Source organism: Fringilla coelebs, assembly GCF_963513975.1.
Source record: "Fringilla coelebs genome assembly, chromosome: 3".
In the NCBI taxonomy this organism is placed as follows: domain Eukaryota; kingdom Metazoa; phylum Chordata; class Aves; order Passeriformes; family Fringillidae; genus Fringilla; species Fringilla coelebs.
In genome coordinates this window covers 45,125,569-45,151,781 of record NC_140030.1, presented here as the reverse complement: position 1 = coordinate 45,151,781, position 26,213 = coordinate 45,125,569, and the positions used below count along the sequence as shown (strand labels likewise).

The 26,213-nt window shown below is 39.1% G+C and overlaps 1 protein-coding gene across 1 annotated transcript in view; it reads left to right on the top strand.

Moving 5' to 3' along the window:
• The first annotated feature begins 559 nt into the window (after positions 1-559).
• SEC63 (SEC63 homolog, protein translocation regulator) overlaps positions 560-26,213 on the top strand; it is a 54,106-nt gene continuing 28,452 nt past the window's right edge. The window contains exons 1-7 of the mRNA XM_084201697.1: positions 560-804; positions 14,978-15,077; positions 15,857-15,971; positions 19,495-19,607; positions 21,888-21,949; positions 25,286-25,344; positions 26,080-26,130. Coding sequence (XP_084057823.1) covers positions 681-804; positions 14,978-15,077; positions 15,857-15,971; positions 19,495-19,607; positions 21,888-21,949; positions 25,286-25,344; positions 26,080-26,130 — 624 coding nt within the window. The 5' untranslated portion in view covers positions 560-680. The remainder of the gene's footprint in view (positions 805-14,977; positions 15,078-15,856; positions 15,972-19,494; positions 19,608-21,887; positions 21,950-25,285; positions 25,345-26,079; positions 26,131-26,213) is intronic.

Genomic DNA, 26,213 nt, shown 5'->3' with positions numbered 1-26,213 from the left:
TCTCATCAATGCATATAAATTACCCACGGGCATTTGTCCAGAGGATGGTGCCAGAGGTGCCTTTTCGGTACACTTTTCGGGAGTGCACAGGGACAGCGCGAGGATAGCCACAAACTAAAACACAAGAAATTCCACCTCAGCATGAGGAATAACTTTACATGGGAGGGTCGCAGGGCACTGGAACAGCCTGTCCGGGAATTCTCCCTCTCTGGAGACATTCCAAACCCGCCTGGGCGGGTTCCTGCGTCACCTGCTCTAGGTGCTGTCACCGGCTCCTTGGAAGGGGGGTTTGGACAAGATCCGGAAATTTCCTTCAGCCTTAACGAACCTGTGATTCTGCAGCACGTTCTCTGAGGCAACCCTACTTTAGCAGAGAAACCAGACCCGGCAGCCACGGCCGCCCCACTCCGGCCCGGCCCGCGCTGCGATCCTGCGTATCCCAGATCCCGGGATTTAGCGATTGGGCCTTGGCCCGAGCCAATCGGCGGCCGGGCGGGGGCCGTGGGCGGGCCCGCCGGTGACGCCACACGGGCTATGGTGGCTGAGTAGTGACACGTCTCCTTGCGCGGCCTGCCGAGGGGCGGGCGGGCGAGCGAGCCTGCGATCTCGCGGGATCCCGGGGCGGCGGTACCGGGGGCTGCCGGTGGCAGCGGCGGCGGGGACGGGCGGCCGGCGCGGCCATGGCGGGGCAGCAGTTCCAGTACGACGACAGCGGCAACACGTTCTTCTACTTCCTCACCAGCTTCGTGGGGCTCATCGTCATCCCCGCCACCTACTACCTGTGGCCGCGGGACCAGCACGCCGGTGAGCGGCCCAACCCCGAGCACGGCCGGCTTCTGCGCCGCGGCACAGCGGGGCCGGGCCGGGCCCGCCGCGGAGCCGCCGCGCTCGGGGCGCCCGTCCGGCCCTGGCCGCGCCCCCGGGGGCCGCCTGAAGGGGCGGCGGCCCCGCGCTGCGCTCGCCGGCGGCCATTTAGCGGTACCTGGGCCGGCGGAAGGGTCCCGGGGCCGCCGCCCCCCGAGCGAGCCCGTCCGGCTCCGCGCCGCGGCTCCTGCAGAGTCATCGCTGCGCCGGGGTCCGGGGCTTTGTTTGGGGTTGGCGTTTTCCCTTGTCTTCCCGGAGTGTTTCAGGGTGGATGACCTAAATTTTGTTCGTGGGGAAAGAACAAGCTATTGAGTTCAGGACAAAGAGGAAAAGTTACTGGGTTCAGCTTTTATGTGCCATAAGGTCGCAGCGGGTGCGAAAATGGAGATTTGTTTTTTTTTTCCCATTGTAAATCACAGTTAAATATCCGAAGGGCTAAATTTCTGTTTCACCCTGCAGGATGATGCTTTGTATCCCTGAACAGTGTTATAAAGTTTCTTTGACTAGTTCCAAATCTCATTTCCAAAGTAATTTTCCACTTTGTCTTTCCTGCATCCCTCTATTCTTGGAAGGAGAAGGCGTTTTGGTATACAGGTTGCACAGGAACGCATTTTTAACAGCAGTTCTGAGATTATAAAGGCTGTAGAAATTGTATTTAGAGGCTGGGTGGTAAATGCTTAGTAAAACAGGGATGCTTGATACTGGTTCCCTTTGCAGAAACCTACTGACCTCTTAAGAACACTTGTGCTTTGCAATCTGAGAAGAATCCCTTTTGTTCCTTGCATCTTTTTACATTCAGTATCTGGTGGTTACTTAGTGGCTTTGATGCCATTTTAAATGGCTTGCCAGGTTCTGCTTAACTTAGTTTGATATGTAAAAGAAATACCTAGCAATGGAATCGTAATCTTGTACCTTGTAGTAAGGAGTAGGATAGAACAAATGTTGTTTTGTGCTAAATGACAGCTGTTCACAGTCTTGGCTGCTGCCAGTCGTGCTGGTGGCCTCTGACAGGGCTCGGGCTGGAGAACCTCTCTGGAGGGGTGGTCTCTGCCCTCCAGGTACTTACTACCTGTTGTACAGCTGAGGAGTTAGTTCTCTCTGCTGAAAGGAAAGGTTTCTCTGCCTCCTCTTTCTGCATCCTGACTGTTGCAAGAGGGAGGCGTTACTGTTGTTGAAGGTATTTTGTAATCTTTGGGTTGTTCTTGAGGAGTGGGGAATCAGAGAGAAAATATTACCTCTGTAACCTTTTTCCAAACATCAAGATTTAAATTTTTGTTCTGGTGAACGGTGGGAGGCAGTGGGGGAGAAAATCGCTTTTTCTCTTGAATAATGCTTTACTTCCTCCATAGTTCTTAAAAGCTGCTTCTTGCCTGAGATGCTGTGCAGAATGGTATGGCCAGCAGGGACACTCTGTGATGTTAGCATCAGTTTCAGGGGGCTGACAGAAGCAGGAAAAGCTGTAGAAATGCTGTCAAACTTGAAGCATTTTACCAGCCTTACATAGTTGATTGTCAACTTATAGAATGCCAGAAAATGAAAACCTGACTTTGGAATATGGCTGTATGGATTTCACCCAATTTCCAAATAGGCCTGCCATTGAATTTTTTACTAATTTCTTTCTGTCTAGCCAGCGTTGTCCAGTATATAGGGGGCCTGCTGCATATTATTCTGCAATCAGTGCTAGATTCTTACAAAGCTGTGTCAAACCATACTTTCCAAAGCAAAAGGTAGATTTTGTTATGCTGTTGGTGCAGAGAAATGAGTCAACTAAGTGAAAATCACCAGTGGAAATGAAGGGAGATGGAATAATGATTTCTGCCTCATAATTGTCTTAATGGATTTTAAAATGTGAATGTAGTCCAGTTTCTAGCATATGCATTAATGGCATGCCTACAGTCTCTTGATTGAGTTCTGTTCTGCAGGCTTTGTTGAAACAAAGAGTTGAGGTGTCATGCAGATCATCATTTGAGACTAATGTTGATCTACTAAGGAAGTTCTTATGAAGTAAATCTGCTAAGTAGTAGAACATTGTAATGTTTAAGTATATGGCTCTTAGGCAAGTAATTTCTAGCAAAACCCTCTCAGTATTTTTCTCACAGCTTTTTTGTATATATTCAACCATGCCTGTTCCAGCATTTGAACAAGATTTCAGGAATAAATTAAAACCTTGTGATGATGGAAAATACTAATTGTTTAGCCGCCACTTCTTGTTTTCAGTGTAATTCACTAGTTTAAAAAAGCAGCCAGGCCAGTTATTTCAGAAGCAAAGAGAAGGCCTGTGTCTTCAGAAGAGAAATCTTCCAACACTAGTAACTCCTGCTTCTTTTGATGAACAGAAATATCTGGAGGTTGATATGAGATGTTATTTTCATGCTAGTTTAGAGTGGAGTTTCCAGTACTGAGGCACAGTATTGGGTAAAAGTGAACAAGCTCTGCCAAGACCTCTGCCCTCTGTGTGTAGAACCAAGTAACGTTTTTGTTCTGGAGCGGTGTTTTGCCTTCGTCACCCCTAGTGGACTTGGTGAGGGTCTTCAGGGTCTTAGTCTCTGTCTTTGTGATGATTTTGAGGCAAATGAGGAAAACTTCAGACTGTCTCTTACTTGGGAAGAGCAGTTGTACTGGTGATCTCTTTCAGCTCCAGCTGCAGGAGTGAAGAAGACCAGATCAGGGGGAGCTTTTGAAGCAAATCAATGCTTGTCCTCCTCACTTCAGGACCCCTTAGCAATGCAAACCAGAGCATCCAAAAGATACAGAGCAGATTCCTTTTTTGGTAAAAACTGTGCTGGAAGAGGAGCTTCAGCCACGTTGTGTTGTAAGAACAGACTAGAGCTAGCGTTTCGCAAGGGTGAAATGCTCACTGCAGGAAGGTCACACCACTGGTGCCTGCTGCTTCCATCTACAAATGTGCTGCCATGGATTGCTGGTATGTGATCCAGTACAGAGTGACAGTGGAGGGAGAATACAGCAAAAATCTGGGAATTGCTGATGGCCTGTAATATTTTAGGATTTGTTCTGTGCTATAGTTTTGTAGTAAATGCTCATGGAATAAATAACCCCCCCAAAACTCAGTGTTTGTTTTTGCTATAGTGAAGCTTGAAAAGTAAGACTGGATCTGTATTTTACTACTTCAAGGAAAATCAAAATGTGTTACCTAATGGCAGATTTGTAGTAGAATAGTTTTTTGGCAAGCCATTAACATTTTGCTTTTAGTTCTTCTTATAATAAATTTTTGGAAAGCCTTTTCAATACTATTGTCTGGAAGAACAGCATGATGTAACTTATGTCTCTAAAGTACTGAGAAAAAATTTGAGCTGCTTTTTTTTCCTGAGTGTCTAAACCTGCCTTTTCCAGGCATTCTGATAGAGTCCATATGAAGTGTTGCTGCAGCCTGTGGTAGGGGTTGATGCTAGTATATGGGAGGGTTTTGCTCTCGTGTGCTAGACACCCTGAGAACTGTCCCATAATTTCATTACCTCAGCTTTGATAAACCAAAGAAGCAGGTAATTGACTTTGTAAACCGGATTTGTCCAAATGACTTTACCTCCTTGGTGTTCGCTCCAGAGCTAATAAGGCCTTTATAGAAGGTTAATTATTCAGCTTTGTGTCTTGGACTGAAGTTTCATAATTGCATCGAGGTAGCAGTGCTCTAACAGAGTTAAGTCTTGTATTTCTCCCCATCTCTTGTGCCAAATAGAGCACCAGTGTATGGGATTGGAAGAAAGTATTTTTAGCTAAAATTGGTTGTTGTCCCTTTTTTCTTCTCTTTCTTCTGTTTTACTTTTAATGTGTATTCATTTCTGTGTAAGACTGTGTGTAGCTGGGATGGTACAGGATATGACTAAGGGAAAGAAGACTGATTTTTTCAGTGTTGTTGATGGCTTCAAGTGATGGTGAATATGGCTTCAGGCTATACTGTTTATCCTTGACTTGTTTCTTTAAAATATATATGTGTATATATGTTTTATTATTAAAAGAAGTCATACTTTTTCTGGGTTACCTTTGTTTTGGGAAAATAGTGGTATTAATTTGCGTAATTACTGTGAGTAAAACCATTGCAAGGATTGCTCTTGGAACAAAAAAATGCGGTTGCTAAAAAGTTATTCTGGTGTAGATTCATTCTTAGCTAAAAAGGTATTTTCTGCAATGGGAATTTTCAAGTTGTTTTTCTAAATATTAATTGTGAGAGTTGAAGAAAAAGATTATTTTTTTTTCCTCAGCAGTTAGGGTTGGAGGAGTGTCCATCAAAGTACTTTCCTGCTGTTGGACTTGCTTTGAAGTTTCATTGTAAGCTTGTGTAGATTAAATGTCAGCATCTAGAAAGGAAATGGAGAGCAAGGGGTGAATTAATTTAGTTGGATAATATGGCAGTTGTTGCACAATGCTGATATGTTTGCTGAACTTTGTGTACTTTTTGACTTATATCTGTGGATTGAGACACATAATTATAAAGCTGTGCTGAAACAGGTGGTCAGAGATTGTGATGTGCTTTGTAGTTAAGAACATGTACCTGGAAGCTTGCTAGTTCATCTTTTTTAGTTTCTTTCGGTCTGCATTAAATAAATTGTCCTGTTTTAGGGTGCTGGGTGCTCATAATTTATTACAAAGCTGATGGAAAGAATAGAAGTATCTATCCTGAGTTTTTTATAGTAACTTGAATAAAACAAGATATTGAAAACATTTCACAAACCCCTAAGAATAACAGCTGTGAATGCAAGGATAACGCTAAAACAAGATTGCAGTCACTTCTCTGAGACAAAAGAGGCTGTAGAAGCTATCCTGTTTGGAATGTAGATCTTCCTTCTTGAAGTTTAAGAACATAAAAACCTACTGTAGGGAAGGGAAGCAAACCAGATAATGGCTGCATTTTTGTATCTAGGAAAAAAGTATTTATATGAAATAGATAAAAGCTATTTAGTTAACTTTCAATATAACAGAAATCCATACAAAGTCTATGGTGTTTCATAATTTAAAAACTATAGTTATTTGGATTTTGTTTGTTTGTGTTTTTTGTTTTTGTTGCCGCTCCCCAGCCTGGCTGTATGTTGTCCGGTTTCTCACTACTAACACTTTTCCTTTGCACCCTCCCCTCTCAAATGTTTCTGTGTGAGGTACAGCTAAAGTTTTCTTGAAGACCACTGGGCTAATACAAAGAAAAACTTTTAAAAATCTGGTTAAAGAAGGCAATTTCCTGCTAATCTTTGAAGTTGCCATGCCTGTAGGAAGTAGCATAGGCAGTTAGAGAATCCTAAAACTGTTCCAGCCTTTTTTGTATTGAGGGTGGGCAAATATACAGAATTATTTAACAGCCATAGCTCACTTGGTGACTGTTAAAAGGGAGAATATAATACCATGTTGATACTTAATATTATTTTGTTAATTTTTTACTGTACTGCTATTTTGAAGCAGTAGGGCTTTTTGTGTACTTCTGTAGATAGTAGTTGTCACTCACATTGAAAACCTTGATCAGAAGTCCTGAGAAAGTTGTCCTGTAAAGGTTTGCTGTCTTAGGAACCATACTTCTCAGTATACCTGGATATCTCTGTGTAGTAGTGTCAATAATGAAGGTTTCTCTGTAATTTTTTGGTGTGTTTTTAGTCTGTGTCAGTTGAGGTTGACCTCAGAGAGTCTCATATTAATACCCTGCTTTAAGATGCAGGTAGGGAAACTGAGGCTGTGAAGTTTATTTGGCTGAGGACAGACAGTGAGTGAGCAACTTGGATGTGACTCAAGCCAGTGCAGAGAAAGCAGGCAGCACTTCTTCAGTTTTATCTGTAATGGAGTAATGAGCACTTGTACCTCACAGCAACTGAGGGAGAGGAAGCATCATTGCTGCTGCTTCCCCCACTCTGGGTAAAATTCTTCTGTGATGCTCTTAACCTTCTGGTGTGAGATAGGATTGGTTGGAGTGGGTTAACTGTGATGCCTGTCCTTGCCCACAGCTCACTGAAATCTCATTAACCTTACTCCAAAGTATTTCACAGCATTTTGGCATTTGCTAATGCAGGATAAAGTACAGGATGCTGGTAAAGGACAGGATAAAAGGACAGGATAAAACCACAGGATGCCATGCTCATTGCTAATGTGGTAGATAAGCATGAGTGTGAAAACTTGAAATCTGTGAATATAAGCATTTTGTGCCCATATGTGTGTGCTTATCCTTTCCTGTTAATATAGCCTTTTATCATTGTGTCAGAAAGTGGGAGGAGAGTCAGTGAAACTCAGTTATGCATCTAAGGGCTGTTATTACCTACAAACTGAGCTTTTTGAGAGATTACCATGGTTGACATAAACCATTTCAAGTTCCAAAAAATACGGTTTATTAGGTGACTGTTTGAAGGCAGAATATAATGTAATGATGATGCTTAACTTTGTTTTGTTAATTTTTTTTTCACTATTTTGCTGTTTTGAAGCAGTAGGGTTTTTTTGAGAAACATTTGAAGAAGGGGCAAACATCATGAGATGCCACTAGTAATGCCTAGCAATTATCTCTAAAAATATTTTTCAAAACAAAGCATTTGTGCAGAGTTTTCCAAATTATTTGAAAAAAAAAAAAAAAGCCCGTCTTTTCATGGAATTTTAAAAAAGTATTGTAATCTTACTATAACCACTATAGCTTCCTAGCAGTAAAATAAAATTAATAGCCCTGTATTAGAGATTAGTTGAGTAGCTTCAAGACTGTCCAGAATACAAAATGCAGAAAAGCTTTTTAGTGGCAAGTTAAGGATCAAACCGTTACAAGAACTTTATCTTTCATTACGTGTACATAAAAATAAAGTAGTTTCTATTTTTAAAAATTCATCCTATGTTATGGAGGCTTATGAAAACAGTGTACTGAAGGTTTTATTGCACACCTTGTTCATTTAATAGTTGCTGCAAGGTTGTCTTGACTACTCACAGAGATGACACTAAACTACCAGGTTATACAGGCTATTAGATTTAGATTCACTTATGGTTTCATGGGCAGCTAAACTGTTCCTAGAGGAGCAGGAAATTTGAGAGAGAAGCAAGGTAAACGACAGGAAATGGAATCAATAGTGATTCCATAGTTTGGGGGTTGGGTTTTTTTTTGCTTTTTTTTTTTTTTAGGGGGGGGGGGGTTTGGGTTTTTTTTTTGTTTGTTGATTGTGAGTTTTGTTTTTTTAATTTGTGTTTCAAATTCATGCCTGTTAAGAAGGGTTCAGATCTGCAGCAATTTGAGCAAGTCTTGACTGGGGCTGATGCTGCATCCTTGCCCCCTGTGGTGCTGCTTTCTCCCATTGTGGGGTTTATAGGCCTTTCCCTCAGTTACTAGCCAGGACCTGACACGTATCTCAATTTCATGGTGAGGAGGGTTGTGCTGGCTGGAAATATCAAGAGCAGGGTACAGGTGCAAGAGCGCAAAACAGGTACCTAATTTCTTTCCTGAGCAAAAAGATTAGTGTCTGCATCAGTTTTTAAATAAGTATATAATTAAGAAGATTTAAAAGGTGTTTTCAGATTTTTCACCTAGTATTTCTCTGTTACAGGAAATTGCTTACAGGCCTTTTAAATTCAGAAGATTCCTTTATCATGGTTGGCTGGATGAACTGTTTGAAACTAGGATATTTGTAAGCATTGTGGCTTCTACAAAGGCTTACCTTGCCAATAAAGTTTCAAATACCTTTTTTCTTTAGAACAAAAGCATGGACATACTGGGTCAGATCAGGTGGGGTTTTTTATGTAGTGTTACAGAAATGAGTGCCTTAAGGAAGGAATAACAGGACAAGCATAAATGGTTTCCTTTGCATATTCTCTGTGTTTCCAGTGGTTTTGAGTTCAGTAACTTTTGTTATAGCATCTGTACCGTCCTGAGTGAGGGAGGTCACCTGTATCTGCTGCCCGCACCACAAGTAATCGCCTTTGTTTTGCATCTGCTTCTGATGTTGCTTAACCATCCTTATTTGCTCTACTGGAAGAGGAAGTAAATGTTCAGTCCTGGCTGTCGCTTAGGTTTTTTACAGCCTTGTACTTTACTCTCTCAGCTGGAAGACTTGTAGATTATATTTTGGACATAAATCTCCTTACAAGTTTGATAGCCCTTGTTCACCTTAATTGAATGTTTTCTGGTTGCCCCTCTTTAAAGAAGTGGGGCTAGGGCTGTGCATCACACTTGAGGTATGTACAGCCTTGAGGTTGGACATACCTCCAGCTTATGTGGAGGAGTAATAATCCCTTCCTTTTCTTGTAGGAATGCTCTAAACACAGGCTCTCATTTTTATTAGTAATAAGCATTCAGCTGAGTTTTACATAGAACGGTTTCTCACAACACCAAGATTGTGTTCTGAGAGGTAATGGTCAGCCTTGAGCTCCTCCTTGTATACACAGAATTAGGATAGCCCCGACTGGACTTTGTTTTCATACTCTCAATTTCATGTGCCATTCAGAAGTGCGCTTGCTTGATCTTTACAATTCTTCAGGATGCCCTTGTCCTTGTTACCCAGAATAAGTTCATATCATCCAGAAGCTTTATTTTACTGCTCACCCTTTTAGTCTGATTACTTATTAATGAAATGTGTTGTAGTTTCAACACAGATTCCTGCAGAGCTCCTGGCGATTTCCTTCTGCTGGGAGAATTGGCAGTTCACTCTGTCTTCTGGTCACATATTTATTTTTGCAATAGTTAGATGGTTGTTCTGAGAGACTTGTAAAAGGAACCTTTCAAAAGCCTTTTGGAAACCACAGACTGTATCAGCAGGATTTGTTCTGTATGTTTACTTCCTTGAGAGGACTTTACCAAAAACTCTACTGATGCTGAATGGATGTGTGGTACTTATCCTTGTGTCCCTTGTGTCCACTAATTCTGTCCTTTATTAGAGTTTCTTCAGGGTGTGCATCAAGAACAGTACTGACTGCAAGCATTTTTAATGACTGATATGTTAAGTGGTTTTTGTTTGCATTTATTTTGGATTGAATGTGTTCTGGTTTCCTCCCCACACCAAACTGATAAAATTCAGTTAATAGTTAAGAATGTGTAATCTTGGAGCATGGCATTGTTGTTGGCTTTGTCTGAAATTGATAACCTTGACTCATGTGAGTGTTGTTCCATAGTAAAATGTCCAGTTTTCTGATTCCTCTCAGATTCTGTTAAAGTTTTGCAATGCAGCTAGAGCTCCAGCCCTACTAGAAATTTGATAATTTAGGTGATAGGGCTTAAATGTTATAGTTAGTTCCACTGACTGTTTTGTCAGTGTAAATGAGGCAGTAGACTATTAGGAAGGATGGGGTTTGGAAGTGGGTTGATTAGCAGTAGTGTAATGTGGAACTGTGCCCAGCTGACTGTAAACACAAAGCTTGGGTAAGTAAACTCTGAAAAGAGGTTAACTTTCAGGATATTGAATTGTCTTATGTTGCTGTTTTTTAAAGCTGTTAGTAACAAATGCTATCTTTTGGTCAGCAAATATGCATGGAATTGTGGGAATGGAAAGTTAGGTTACTTTTTGTTGCTTTTAAGCTTTATCTAGTTGCTGCAAAACATGCTCTGGAAAAAAGCAGCTTTGCTATTAAGTATTTCCTAGGTCTTTGTAGTTAATGAACTGCTTGGGATTTTAATACTTAATATGTTACTCACAACACATAATTTTTTTGGCTTATTTCTGTGAATATTTACTGGAGAGAAAAATCTCTTTGAAAACAACTAGGGTGAGATTATTCAGCTCTAAATGTTTTAGTTAAGAGGCTAACCTGGACATGACCTCTTTATAGATAAATAATGAGGCTAATGAGGACAATTCTTGTAATGATAGACATTAAGGTTAGAAAGCATCTATCAGATGGTCTAATTCTTCACGGCTATGGTCCATTCAAAGTCCTGAAACATGCTTTCAATTTTTAATTTTTTTTTTTTACAGTAATCCCAGTGGGAACACTAGTGCTTATTTGAACATTTTTGCATTTAAGCAACAGCATTTTAGAACACTTTAAAATCAATTTAATTTGCTTTATGCCTCTTAATTTGGGGTTTTACAGTAGAAGTCAATCCTATTATAATGAAGTTGAAATTGCTCAGTACTTCAGAGGAGCTGCTGACTTTGTGAGTTTGCTGTAAGTTTCAGTCCTGCCTCTTAGTTGCTGGCAAAGATGGGTTACTTCTTTTACAACATTGTTATAAGTGTTTGTCAGTGTCATTTTTGAAAGTAAGTGTGTGGATTTTTTTCCTCATCCTGTGACTTCTAAAATTATCTCAGATAACATACTATATCCATGTGGAGTCTTTTTCTGTAACAATTATCAAGGAAAATGTCAATAGAGTTAAGCATAGATGGCCTAGTGAAAAAGTAGGGTAGCCATTTCCTACTTCATCTGTTATCTGAGAAATGGTTAAGTGCTTAAAAAAGTAAATTTTTACAGAGAGCCTCAGTTCAAGACCTCAGTAAATAAGTTGTTCATACAATGATTTGATTTCTGTTATTGTTGAAGTAGAAAAAAGCCCAGGAGTTCAGATTTTGCATGTATGTGTGTGTGTGTGTATATATATATATATATATATATATATATATATATATATATATATATATATATGTATAACTGTGGAAAGTAAATAGGAGCCTACTTAAGTGTACAGTTTAGAGAATTAAAACTGTGGAACCCTGAAAACTCTGGAGTGTTTCGACTGAGTCTGTTGCCCTCAGTTTTAACAGAACAGATGTAATGCTTAGAGCTGTGGTGTTCCTGTGCTGTAACCTTTACTCAAGACTTGCATGCTGTGTGTATTACTTGCACCTCTTGATGCTTTCCACAGGTACAAGTTTTCCATTCAGGTGTAGAGCAAGGATGGCACACTACAAATGAGTTTTGTGAAAGTCTGACTTTAAAGTGATCTTGGCATTTCCTAGGGCTGCAGAACTGTGTCGCTCTGTGTGTGTTGCTGAAAGAAGTAATTTTCTTTCAAAACCATTCTCCTTTGGATGAATTGTCTGCAGCTGGTGGGCAGAATATTTCATGTGCACCACCTCCCATTTCTTTTTCTGACAGAGTACACTGGAACTGTATTCTGGACTATGTGAGTTTGCTTTTTGTAGTAGCCTGAAGGTAGAAAGAACACAGGCTAGGATGTATTTCTGTCCTTTCCTGCAGTTTGAGGTAGAATAATGGAAAACTGGTGGCTTCCATTGATTCTGGATATTAGCTTTTTGCTTGCTTTTGGCTGTCATAAAAATTGACAGATACTTTGAAACTTTTATATGCTTTAGATATAAATACTGATGCCAGTAGTCTTATTTGTGGTATCTTTTTCCTAAAACTGATCTTTGTTGCAGCTGAAACCAGATTCTGGGGATTAAAACTTCTCAGTATGATTGCAGCTGTACCTCTTTCTGTTCTCTCTCTTCTAGAATTGCCTGTGTCCAATAACAATAAATGTGCAATCTTCTCTTTTTTCTCAGAAGGATGAAAAAGAATCTTCCATTAGGTTTTTTGTTTTGTTTTGTGGGTTTTTTTAAAGCACTTTTTGGAACCTCCAGAACCTGAAACAAAAATATTAGGTTTAGGTAGGGATCAATTGTCAGACATTTCTGAGGATTGGGTGTATTGTCCTGTTTCTTTGGAAACAAGTATGTAAGATAGGTGAACTTCAAAACCAAATTTAAGCCAGGCATGACTGAATTGTAAATACAGGTTGAATGTAATCTCTGAAAATTGGAAATCCAACCTGTAATTAGCTTTCTTCTGTGTCTGTATGTTCCTGTGTCCTCACTGTCCTCACCCATTCTGTGATTAGTAAATCAGAACAGAGATTGAGATGGGTATGAGAAATGCATTGCCGCATGAGGATGGTCATACTGTAGAATAGGTTGTTCAGAGGCACAGTGAGCTCTGTCTTTGAAGCCACTCCAAAGGCCTACAGCCAGACCTTGAGCAGCTGCTTTTTTGACTCTCCTCTGAGCAGCAGGGTTTGATTAGGTAATCTCCTGAGGTCTTTTCCATCCTTTCCAACCTGTTGGGTTGTTCTGTTTTACCCAAGAACTGTGTGGTCTGCGTTACCCATGCAGAAGAAGCAGATGCCTCAGGCTTAAAGAACTGGATCTTCAAGAGGTTTGCATAAGTTCTGATCAAGAGAAGTCAACTGTTTACTTAAACACTCTCTACTTGTACTTGTTTTGAATCCCAGAATACAAAAGAAGTGACTGCAGCAGTCATCAAGGGAAGACCAGCCTATGTCATCTACTTAAACTTCTGTAAGGCCTCTGACAAAGTCATGAAAGAGATGGCACTCAGCTTTTCTTTTGTACCAGTACTAGTTATATTTCTTGAACTTGAAAAGTATATTAAGATGTAGTTTTGGCTGGACGTTCACATACATTTTTTAAGTTACTACAATATGCAATATACAATATGTGAGAACCCTTGTGAGTAAGAATTGTGTTGGGGAGAATCTGCTTGTGAATCTCAGGAACTTTGGATGCATTGAGAACAATGTGGAGGGAAATAAAGCAAGCATGGGATGCTTTCCCAGATTATTTACAGCAATGAAGTGGCAATCTATGTCGGAACTCAGGAAATTCCTCTGGCTGCCCTGGAGGACTCCAGCCCCTGCCCAGGGGGCTCAGAGACCTTTGCACAGAGCCCAAGACCCCTGTGCCTTTGATTTAGCCCTTGGAAAAACAATTACCAACCTTTATGTGAAGGATTACAAGCCATGACAGTTTAAGTAGAATGATAGTGAATTTATCACGGGGTGAAAAATAGATTTGGGGGTTTTTAGAATGGGGGTTCAGGGGGCAAGATGGAGGAATGGGGGCATGTCCGGCCTTTATCCTTCTTCTTCTTGGCCTCCATCTTCTGCTGTGATGTTGGCACTTTTAGACTGGTTTAGAGTAGAAGCTCACTGTCTGACATAGGTGATAGGTATTGGAAAGTAATTGTAAATATTGTACACATAGTTTTTGGTATAGAAAGATAACACCACCCTGGGGGCAGGCAGAGTGCCTCTGGCTGTCTTGCTGAGTGGACCTCAGCAGGACAGGAGAAAGAGTTTTATAGATAAGACACAATAAACAACCTTGAGACGGAGAACTGAGGAGCTCTGACTCCTTCTTCGAGCACCGGGCTGGGAAAAGAGACTTTCTAACTTATCTTGGGGTCACTCTGACCAGCTAGAGACCCCTAAAAAGTCTACATCCTCTTGTGAGAGGGGTGCTTTAACAGTACCTTGATGCATGGAGTAGTGTTAGTGAGATAAACACAAAAGCCCCCCAGGTGCACTATGTCTTTGCTGTCCAAGGCTCTTTAATACCTATTCCTAAAACCATAGGAGAACTTCACTATTGTGAAGGATTTTGCCCATCGAACGAGAAGTGGTTTTGCCTGGAGGAAAAGCATTTCCTCCCACCCCACATACACTTGTGTCCCTGTAATCCCATATCAAAGGATGTTGTATGAAGTGCTCTTACACTGTAATGGGAAGCCATGATCTGGACTGAGAAGCAATGAGAGAACTCTACTTGTCTGCTTTTAAAACTGAACCTTTTTCCCTGCCAGAATATGGGTTCCAGAGCTAAGATCCAGAGAAAGTACAATTCATATTTCACTGCAGAGCTTTACCTTGAGTAATGTGTAAGGTGTTCACTGCAGTGTGATCAGGGTCTGCAGGATATTGCAGGGCCAGAGTGTGCCAGTTCTGTGGCATGGTAAATTCACTTGTGTAAAAAGGAAGCAAAAAAGATCTGATTTATCCCCAACTTGCTGCTGTTCCTACGGTACTCTTTATTTGTATACAAACACCAGTTTGCCTGTGGGTTACATTCTGTTTTTCCTGCATGCCATGGCTGACGTACTGAAAAGGGAAACTTTTGGAGTTGAGTGGTAGAAGCAAAGTTTAGAGGTGCATGTTAGGCAAAGGTTGGGTTCACATGTGATGCTTACTATGTGGCATAGGGGAAATAGGATTTCTTTTAGGTAGAGAGGGCAATCTGACCAATTTATGTTTATGTACGTATAGCATCACTTAAATGGATAGTAAGCATTCTTTCCTCTGGTAATGCTGGACCTTATGTTTGTCCTCCAACTGACCTTGTACTGCCAGTTTGGGGTGAGGTGGACATGTTTGCTGTTCTGAGTTTTGTCAGCTTGGTTAATCACAATCTCTCTATTTTTATAGAACAAATTCGATTAAAGAATATAAGGAACGTATATGGAAGGTGTTTGTGGTACCGCTTGCGGCTGCTCAAGCCACAGCAGAACATAATTCCTACAGTGAAGTACGTACGTTTCATTTGCATGGCTTTCCATTAAAGCAATTCTTACTTTCTTTTCTATAGAAATACACTGGTTTGTAATCAAACCAGTCGCTTTTGCATCACTAAAGAGACATTTGCAATCTGCAATATTTGAATAATTAATAGGTAATCATTATTGTCTGGTAGGGCTTGAAATCTAGGTGCATACTGTTTGTCCTGTATAAAATACCTGAGGAATGAGACCAATGAGCCTCAGCTGTAGAAAAAAGTAAACATTGCTTTTATTTGTTCAAAAAAATAATTCTCCCTTACTGAAATTAGTAGTGCTAGTGCAATCTTTTGATTTAAATATTTAGTATGTGAACATATATACTCAAATATAAAAGAATAACTTTGTATGTTTGAAGGTCAACCCTTTATCAGTTCCTTGTTATGCCCATCCTCAAAATGTTTTGCTGCCTGTTATGCACCTGTGTCAGCTTTTTGTGTTTTGGTTTTTTTTTCTTTTAACACATTGTCTAGGATCTAGTTAAAATCATCCTTTAAAAATAGGAAATAATAGTGTATGCCTGCTGAGGAGAGACAGTTAAAAAATGGAGACTTTGTGGTGGTGGATTGTACTTGTTAAAAGCTAGGAGGAAAAGTGGTATTAAAACTGAAGTACTAGTACCTGCTTTAGTGTTTCTTGCTGTTTTAATACTGTTTCTGGAAGAGTGATATAAGATGGCTTTCAATGTTATTAGAATGGTGCCAGAGCTAGTGGATTTGTGCACTTGAAAAATTCTTTTTCTTCCAAACAGGAAAATAGTCCTCCTTGCTGGCTGGGCGTTATTTTTGTTCCTTGCATACAAAGTTTCCAAAACAGACAGAGAGTATCAAGAATACAACCCTTATGAAGTGTTACATTTGGATCCTGTAAGTAATAACATCTTTCACTAGTCTGTACTACTGTAACTGTATATGCTGTGTGTAGATGTCTAATCTTGGACTTGTTTTTCAAACAAAGTAAGTTTAGTGAATCCATCTAGTGTTTTTGTTCTTTTTTGGCATGTGAAAGTTACTGCTGCATGTTATAAAGTCAGTTGTTATGTGTTTTTTGCCTATATCTGTACCAATTTATAACTTTTATATCTAGTGCCTTCAAAATGTGGTGAGGTGGGTGTTTTTAAAACCTATTCTGATGTTGTTTTCCTCTCTGTGTACAGGAAAACAACCAAAAAAATCTGTTTTGTATGCCCTGTGTAAATTTTCTGAATAGGAACTTTTAGGGATGCTGAAGTAACTGTATAAACAAAAATGTGAATTAATTTGATTTACAGTTTCTGTACAGAGCAATATTTGTAAATAGGAGGTTTCACTGAAGGGTGTTGGTGATGCACATTTTGTTGTAGTGCAGGCTAGCTTGAATCTTGGTTGTATCTGTGAATGCAAACAACAGATTCTAAACAGCGATCACAGCCAATAGGTTTATTGAACTGGGATAAAAAAAAGATATAGTGCCTATCTTGAAAACAGACGTAGTTCTTTGTTTCATACTGAAGGACTGATTCAAAAAGGATGCAAAAAATTATATATCCCAAGGATAGACTTTTTGAATTTCTTTTAAACTCTTCATCTTAACCGCAATACCTCGACCAGATAGTCTGCTTATGTTAATTATTTCCTGATCCAAGGCTCCTCTTTTGAATAACAGTGGAGTAATCTTTCCAGTTCTGGAGTCGGAAGTATGTTTCACTCTCAAGTCTGAAGAAATACACTGTAGATCCAGCTCCGCCCAAGAACATGAATAAGCTTTGAATGTGCCTGTTTTGATTAAATGTGATGTGTATTGTTAGTGTGAGAGAGCTTAATATGTGTGTGAACTTTAGCAAATACATCTCTTGCCTTTAAATGATGTTGACTCGTCAGCAGAGAAAAGCAGCACCTTGTGCTAAGAAAGCCATTTATAGCAGGTGAGAAGTCTGTAGCCTATTTCTAGCTAGACAGGTAGAACACCTGTCTGTCATGCCTGGAGCCAAGTTACTGCAATTCAGCCACTGCTCAGCTCACTGATTGCTGACTTGAGTTCTCTCACTGATGCACAGGAAGGAGCAATACAAGTTTTTACTGTTAAATGGTATCTGTTGGACCCATGCAGTTTAAATATTCATATAACTGGGTTAACTTTATTTAAACACATCAGGCTAGGGATTAGGTCATCAGAGTATTTTCCTTTGTTATCCTTCTGAAATTTCTACAAGTAACAACCCAGAGGGGAAAGAAAGGAATGCACATCGTGAATTATAGCTTTGTGTTTATTGATGAAAACTTGTACACATGCTCAAGACATATGCAACTTACCCAGGCAAAGAAACCAATTCTGGAATGCCTCAAGAACTGAGGGATGGAGCATGTTCTCATAAGGACAAACTGAATGAAAGCCAGAGATTGTAAAAGGGGGATGAAAAGATGGTTGTGAAGATAGATAGTTCAAGTAGGGCTCAAGAGAAGAGTTCAAAATCTGAGTCTGTTTCTTGCTATCAAGCAATTTCTATTAAATCTCTTGAAAGATTTTCAGTTCAGACTATGTGAAAAATGAACAAATTTCTTCTGTTACCATTCAACTGGCACCTTGAGAGTTGTAGCCAGTCCTGCTGATGAAGTGATACAGATGCTGAAGTGTAGTTAGATAATGGAACTATTACTGTTGTTAAAAAAACCCTAAAACACCAGCAACCCCCTCCCGCCCAAACTTAAAAAAAATTAAAATGGTTGCAGATGCTAGCACTTCAAAGTTTTGATGCACAGTAATTCACTTCTTTGCATTCATGCTTTAGTCAGGATTATTTTTTATGTTAGCATATCGATTTATAACATGAGGCTTTTTTTTTCCAGAGAAGAACCACAGCACCAACAAAGTCCAGATAATGTACTTATACCAGATTTTATATGCAATATCAGCACTGTGTTTTGAACATAGAATAGCTTTTTTTGAAGCATACCACTGGAATTCACTAACACATAAGGCGCTCAAATATTAATTATTTATTTAATAAATATCTGTACTGCAGTTTTAACGATGGGATCCAAGGCATAAAGATGAATCTCAAAAGGGGTTATATACAGGCACACTCTTGTGTTCCAAGCAGACTGACACCAGTTGTCCAAGTTTACTAAGCATTTATGTAAGTCAGGCCTAACCTCTGTAGCCTAGCTTTTGAAAATGAAGAGTAAGAAATTAATGTAGATGGAAAACATGTCAACTTTTCTGGGATTGTGTGCACCTTCTGTTTCAGAGAGAAAAAATCAGTTTTGTTTTTTTTACAGGCAGCATTCATGCGAGCCATAAAAACACATCTCAAACAGCTTGGGTTTTTTTTCCTTCCTTTTGTTATTTTTCCCCTACTTTTTAGCTTCTTCTCCCTATCTGGCATTCTTTCTCAAGTCTTGAAACACTTGGTTTTAGTTGAAGTCTAATTTATAATAGAGTAAATTAATCCTGTGCATTAAATTGGGCATGCTGTTGAAAAATAGTGTTGGAATATGGCAGACTGTATAAAGTGAGATAAAGTAGCAGCAAGTGAAGCCTCAGGGTAGTTTAATTTCTGTTTTAAGTTTATTGAAACAGTACCATAATCTGTTGATAAATTCTTTTGTGTTTATTATGCAGTTAAGGTCAGTGTGCTAGGCTTCTCTGGCACAAAATATTGAAAAGTCTCATGGTAATTGTTGTGCAAAACTTAGCAGATAACATATAGAAAAGCTTTAGCTGAACTTTATATTTAAAGTTTTGTTTGTTGTCTTGAGTAGTGAACTTCCAAGCTGGAAGTTAATGCACAGGTGATTGTGTTGGTGGCATTTAACAACATGCTGGAGTAGAATAAAAATCAGTCTTTCTCAGGTATAGGTAATGTATTCCCTTTGTTCAAGAAGTTTGAAATAATTTATGGGTAGGATGATTACAGTCAAAGGTGTTTTTAAGTGGCAGGGAAATCTGCTGTTCCTGGTGACTGACAGATTTATTTCTGCATACAAACTGCAAGTGGAACATCATACTTGATCTATGAACTATGCTTAAATAGAAGAATATTGCAAATGAGAATTCCTTGTATTCATGAATATGTTTAAGATTCACCAAACAGATAAGAAGTCCTTCCTTTTTTTTTTTTTCCTATGAATGGACAAGCAAAATAATCCAGATAAAACCCAGTATTCAGTCATCTGAGGGGTTTTAGTTAGACTCTAAACTTTTGTCTCCATTTAAAAACATAATGGTTGTAAGAATTTTATCAGAAAAATAATAATGTTTTAATGAAACATAGGTTCATGGTTCTGTGTTAGAATATAATTCTTCAGTGAATGGTTCAGAAAAATACTATGCAATGTGTATTATGATTTTATATAAGAATGAATTTTATTTAAGGTATTTATTAATAAATGCAAACCTTTCCTTTTGAAGGGAGCAAGTATATCAGAAATAAAGAAACAGTACCGTGCATTATCCCTAAAATACCATCCAGATAAAGGAGGAGATGAAGTTATGTTCATGAGGATTGCTAAGGCCTATGCAGCGTAAGTTTCTTTTTTGCCTATGAAAAAAAGGGAATCGTAATATTATGGGGAGAACAGCCTTTACAGTAAGAACAAGGATGGTGTAAGCAGGCAGGAGGAAATATGTTCAGATATGCAACAAAAGTCAAAACGTGTCTTCCTGCGGTGAGTTTTTGCTTTGTACGAGTTAGGAAAGATAATTTGTTTTGCACCTGTCAGAATACTGTCAGGTGTTAGTTCTTTGTGTTAACTTTCATGTCAGCTAGGAAAAGTGTTTCCAGTATGACACATATTAAATCTTAAAGATGACAAAGAGCAAAATGAGTGTTGTGGTTTTTAACCAACCGACTGTTACAGAAGTTTTGAAGCAATGCTTAGAAAATATATTTACTGTTCATTTCACCTGCTGGTAAAGCCAAGGAGTAAAAGACAGTACTTTAACTGTCCAGTGAAGAGGATGTTTCCATTCCAGATCTGTTTTCTCTCAGCATGCCTCTATCCCTTTTCAGTTATGCTTGCCATGCAGTCCTGATTTTTTACTTGGTGACTGTTTCATAATTCCTGTATAGTTCTTAAAAGCTGAGTCCTTGAATCTGTTTTTCCTCTAGAGTATTTTTTGGTCTTATCTCTTACAGCATTTTTATTTTTTTAGTACCTGAGAGATGTCTAATATAAGAATTTGGTGTAAAGGAAATCAAAATACAGGCATTTCAATACACAGTTCAATCACAATACCAGTGGGATTCCCATTATTGGTGTCTCTAATGCACTCATTATCAGGATGCTGATGGGAAGGCCTGTGTGGCTTGAAGCCAGCTGGAGCCCATTGTTCTCTACAGAATTCTGGTTGTCTGGTTTTTATACTCTGGTAGACTGACCCAGGTGTTTACTCCCCTTATGCTGATGTCTCAAACTTGAGACATTCAAAGTTTTTTTATGCACTCAAAGAGAAATATTTATACCACCAGTTGATCCCCTCATCTGTTGATGATAGCTTTTATGTAAAACAAAGGCCACCTTTGTGTCCCCTTTGTGCTGTGGTGGAGTCAGCTTCTCTGCAGCCGCTGTGCTGAGTCACTGTGGTCACAGCATGTCACTCTTGCCCATTGCCTCTGAGACTTCTTCAGTTATTGGGGTTTATTGGGTCAGTCACATCATCAGGGAACCTAGGAAGTGGTGATTTCTGCCTTGAAGTCAGTTATGTGTGTGGTTAACCTTACTGATGGAGAGTCCTGTTTGGGAAGAGGTGGGAAGGAGAACCAACACCATGCTCACTTGAGCAGTTTGGAAATCATACTTCTTGCTTAAACACATCTGTATCACTTTGAAAATCTCTTCAGCTGGAAATTCTGGTATGCCTTTTTGAACTCCTGAAGCACATAAATTATTTGCTTTACAAGCCAGTACTCAAACGGTTGGTGCTACAGTTTGATAGTTCAAACACTAGTGCATGGGCTGTGGCAGAGGTAAATTGTGAGGTAAATTATGGTGAAGTTCCTTAGCCATGAAGTCTTGAAAGACTATAAAAGGTGCCCATTTGATGAGTCTGCTTTGTCAACAAATGGGAGATTTAGAAGTGATCAGGGGAGGCCTGACTTCTTCACTGGGTTTCTTACGTGAGATAAAATCTTTCATACAGTGAAAGCCAGGTATTCTGTTTTCTAAAGCAGTATTCTTCCTTCTAGTAACAGGGATTCTGTCAAGGTGACACACAATTGCCAAAAAACTGTCATTACTGAACAGGCACAGAAACTGTAAGATTTAGGAGGTGGTGTCTTATTTAATGAGAGAGTATTAAAATATGAAACTTGGAAGTTCCAGGGGAAAAAACCCAACAACAACAAAACACAGGCTGTCAAAGGCTAAAGGTCTAGAATAAGATAAAGACCCATATGGACTACTTCTGATCAATCTTCTGTATTTACCTTCCTCCCCAAAAATAAGATAAATTTCAACCTCTTTCTTTCAAGATTTTCTGTGCTGTAACCTGGCATCAAGAAATACTGTGTGCTGATGGGTGTGCAGTCACTGTTGTGAAAGGGAGATGTGATTGTGCCATCTCCTGCATGGGCATCTTCTGTGTCTGATTTCCTTTCAGAGTTCTTAAAGAATTCACTTGTCTATCAAGGAGGAATACAGCAGTATTGTTTCCTATTAGATTTCATACAAAAAAATACCAGAAGCTGTATAGCTTACCAAACCACCTCTAAAGGATAGTGTGTCTGCCACATTTTAAAGTTTTTTTGTTAGTGGTTTAGAGAAATGTCTTCTGTATTGACTTATATCTCTTCTTGTATCTAGCTTAACTGATGAAGAGTCACGAAAAAACTGGGAAGAATTTGGTAATCCAGATGGACCACAAGGTAACAATTATGAATGACAGAGGTTCTGTAATAACTGCACATTGAGGTGTGTAATACCTGATCAATCCAGAAGTGCTTAGAGCTTTATATAATAACTTTCTCCTGTGATTAAAGCAACACATATGATCAATTCTTTGCTTGTGAAACCGGCTTGGTTTCACCACCTGGGGGTGGTGGCAGGGAAAGGCAAGAAAGAGTTTGCTTCACACTTCTTAAACTTTTTATTATGGTAAAAAGAGAAGAATTGTTTTAGTCAGCTTCAGTAAGTATCTAGGGAGATTTGCCAATATTAATGGAGGTATAAGCAAAAAATAGAATACTGCTTATCAGAAACTTGTCGATTTTAAACATTTCTTGGTATTTATGATTAAATACTAGAGATGTATATTGAAAAATTAACAACTTGCCATAGTGCAATAAACACACTTTGGAAGGATGTACCTGGGTTTATTGTTTCTGGGCAGGTTGCTACATGAAGGTAATTCTGGTGATGGTGTGTTGAAGTTTTACAGTACGTGATCCAAACAAAATGAATTTAAGACTGAAATTTAATAATTTTTTCCCTGCTTGCAGTTGTGTGAATTGCTTGTAAAACACCTTTGTGATTGTTTAAGTGGCCCACTAAGGAAAAATGTCGCCTATTTCTAGGTGATACTCATTACAGGCAAAATGGAAATCTGCCATTTGTTAAGGCAAGTTATACAACATGTCTGTGTAGAATGAGTTACAGCCAGATTGGAAATAATAAATGGAATTTGTAACTTAATTCTGAAATTACAGGATGACATGAGGGTACTCTGTCATCTGCGCTGTAAATTCTTCTTCTGAATTATATCCACCCAACACAGGACATTAATTTATAAGTTAGAAAAGCCAACCATAGCCCTTGAACTGGTGTTTCAAAGAAATAAAAATCTTCCCTCTTCCTTCAAAAAAACATCTTTGCCAACTATATCACAGTCTGACAATGGCATTTCTAATAGACTAAGGAGGTGGATCAGCTTCTTTAATCACTGTGTTTTATAGCCTAACAGATTTCTGTCAGCTCCTGGCTTCTAGTGCTTCCTTTGTTTGGCAAGTAAGGGGGTCTCTATCCCTCTTGCTACAAAATACAGATAAAATCTATCTTCAGAAATGCTGTCACAATATCAGCAAAATGGTACTGTAAATTTTAATAGCTTTGCTAGGACCTTTCTGGATGCTAAATTGTTTTTCACATCCATAAGCTACTCACTTAGTGTTGGCAAGGCATAGGATTTGAAGTTAGGCAGTTGTGTCAGTGTCCTTGAATGGACCTGAAGCTGTGACGTCAAAAGAAAACTCAGCCAAAACTTGAGAAGGCACAAAGATCCTTGGTTGGCTTAGTGATTGTATTCACAAAGCTAAGAGACTTTGGTTTCCCAGAGGGCAAAATGAAGTGATTTTTTGGCAGGGTAGCAGTTTGTACTGTGAGTGTTAAGCCTCCTGCTCTTCTGAAAACTCTACCTCAGACTTCAGTGGAAGTAGAATACTCTGCTTTATTTCTAGACCTCTTGTTATTGTTTGAGACCTCTGAAGAGTGGGAGAAGTCCCTGAACTATTCTCTCTCTATCTGCTATTCTCTAACCTTGTTCCACATTAAAATGTGAGGGGCTTTCTTAATTTACTGAAATTCTTCTCTGTATTTATACATCTGTGGTGTAAAAACATGTACCCAAGCTGTGTACTCTAGTCTTCTAGTTCTGTACAGACAAAGGTTGGATACAGTCCCTCATGGGGGTATTTCCTGGGCTGAGATGAAGCACTTCTGGGGTTAGACATGCCCAACCAAGGTCAGTGTGGTACATCCCACCCTCTGTACCCAGCACAGAAGAACAGGGAGCAGCATTCCTCTCTATCCAGCTGAGGCAGTGTGAGGCCAGAGGCAGGCAAACAAGGGGGTTTTGTATTTGCATGCCTTGCTGCTTTACTAAAAGTAAATGCAAAATCACTCAAAGAGTGTTTACAAGCAGGTGAGGGAGATCTGAAGAGTATAGAGGTAGTCTACTGAAAGTGCCTTATGATTAAAGCCTCTTTCCCCCTGGTATTTGCTGGTGCTTCAGCTCAGTGAGCATGAAAGGGGGCAAGGAGGCTCTCTGACCAGAAGAGAAAGAGGTTTTTACTGAACTGCTTCTGTTCCTGGAACAATTTAAGTCTGCAATCCTAAAGGTCAAAAATATTGTGGGAAACTGAAATTTACTTCATCATTAAAAGACAGATTTTTAGTGGATTCTTCTAAAAATCCATCATCATTAACAGGTTAGAGTCTGGAGATCTTCCTTCTCCAGAGCAAGGCATTTCCTGTAACTTAATGTGGTAAATATCATCTGGTTGAACTCCTAAGGCTGAGGTGTGGTCAGGCTTGTCAGATGTTTGATTGGAGACTCAAGGGATAGTAATTTTCAACTTAGAGAAGTCACATTGGGCTTGTGGATAACAACTGTTTCTCTGAATTGATGGCTGTCACAGTCTGTTGGAGATGGTATCAGTGTAGTGCCTAACTGCAGAGGGATCCTAGCCCATCCTTATTTAAGGCATTGCTCCTCATGGATAGCTGCTAGTACTAAGGAAAACACGTTGTTTTTCTTTTAAGCAGGTCCTAAAAATATGTAAAGTCTTACTTTCTTTTCTTTCCCCCACTGGTTTCATGGAACTCTTAGTATTGGGATAGGTAGTGTTTGCAAAATTCAATTTATTACCACCTGTGTCTGAAAAGCTATTTTATGCCACTCTCTATTCTGATCTGTATACTGGAGATGTTAGAGAATCACGTCTTTTGTTTTCTATAGCCCAACTTCTTCTGAATTGAAGAGTGTTCCTCTTTCTTTCTTACCAATCACAGAAATTCAAACTGACAGAGGGTTTTGTGTTTACAGTTTACAGCTTAGAACCTTTTCCTAGAGGGACAAACCAATAGAGCTACCCATAGAAGTAATTTTCTCAGACCATTTTCTTGCAGTTCATTTACTTACTTAACTATATTTAGTTAAGCTGCTAAAAACTCTGCAATGCAAAACTCACAAATCTTTCAATTAAAAAAAAAAAAAAGAATAAACCTTGCCTGTCTATTTCACTGCAATATGTTAGGCTAAAATATTTAGTATTTCAGGTGTTGGATTTAAGTCCTATTATTGCATACTTGGCATATTTCGAATTTGTTGCTTAATTTGGCTGTATTTGTTAAAATTTTGCTTATTGAAGTAATAAACACGAGTGGGTTTTTTGTGGGTTGGTGGTTTTGTTTTTTGTCAGCCATAATGTGACTTTAAAAATGTTTCTCAGTATTTTACAGTGAACTTATTTTCTTTCATCCTACAGCTACAAGCTTTGGTATAGCTTTGCCAGCTTGGATTGTGGATCAGAAAAATTCAATTTTGGTAAGTTAGCTTACTTAGCTCAAGATTTTAAGGTGAACTTTCAAGTGTTTTTGAAAAAAAAAAACATTTAATGGTTAATACTGCACATTTTCAGTCAAAACACATTAATACTTTGGTCCAAGCGCACATCTTTGAAGCAAATTTCAGGAGTCTTAGAGTAGCTTAAATCTAACCTTTGAGAGTAAAGTATGAATATGTTTGGATGGATCTCATTCCAATGACAAGGAGGTTCTACTGTGGTCACCCCTGCTACAGAGTGTGTGTTTGCTCTTGCAAGGAAACACAGTTAGAGCTGCGTGCTGGGCTTCTCTAGTTCCATTTGGTTTGCTAGTGATGCTCTAATCACACAGTATCTAAATGTTCTTCCTGTTGTATTTGTGGCTGCAAGGTGTTTTTCTTAACCACTTGATTTCTTTTGATCGTCTGTCCACTGCATCACAGTCTTGCTGCCAACTTTTTATTTATTAAAGAAACTGACCTGTGACTGTATGTGAATCATTTAAACTGATTCATATGTGAATCACACTAAACTGACACTCCTTATTTAAGCCATACCTAGTTATATTACTTGTAAGTTGCTCTTCAGAAATAATTGCACTGTTATGCTATAAGCTTGTGATAATTTTTAATAAGCTTGTGGTAGTACTGCTTGACTATTTTAGAATAAAGATTAAACAAGAGTGATATTAAGTAGCCACAGTATGTAATAAAGTATGTTTTGTATTTTTTCTGTAGGTCTTGTTTGTATATGGATTAGCATTTATGGTTATTCTTCCAGTTGTTGTGGTAAGTAGTATCTGATATTCTGCTCTCTGTAAGCAAGTTGTAAACAAAGCTGTCTGAGTTCTCATTCTTACCTTTCATAGAGA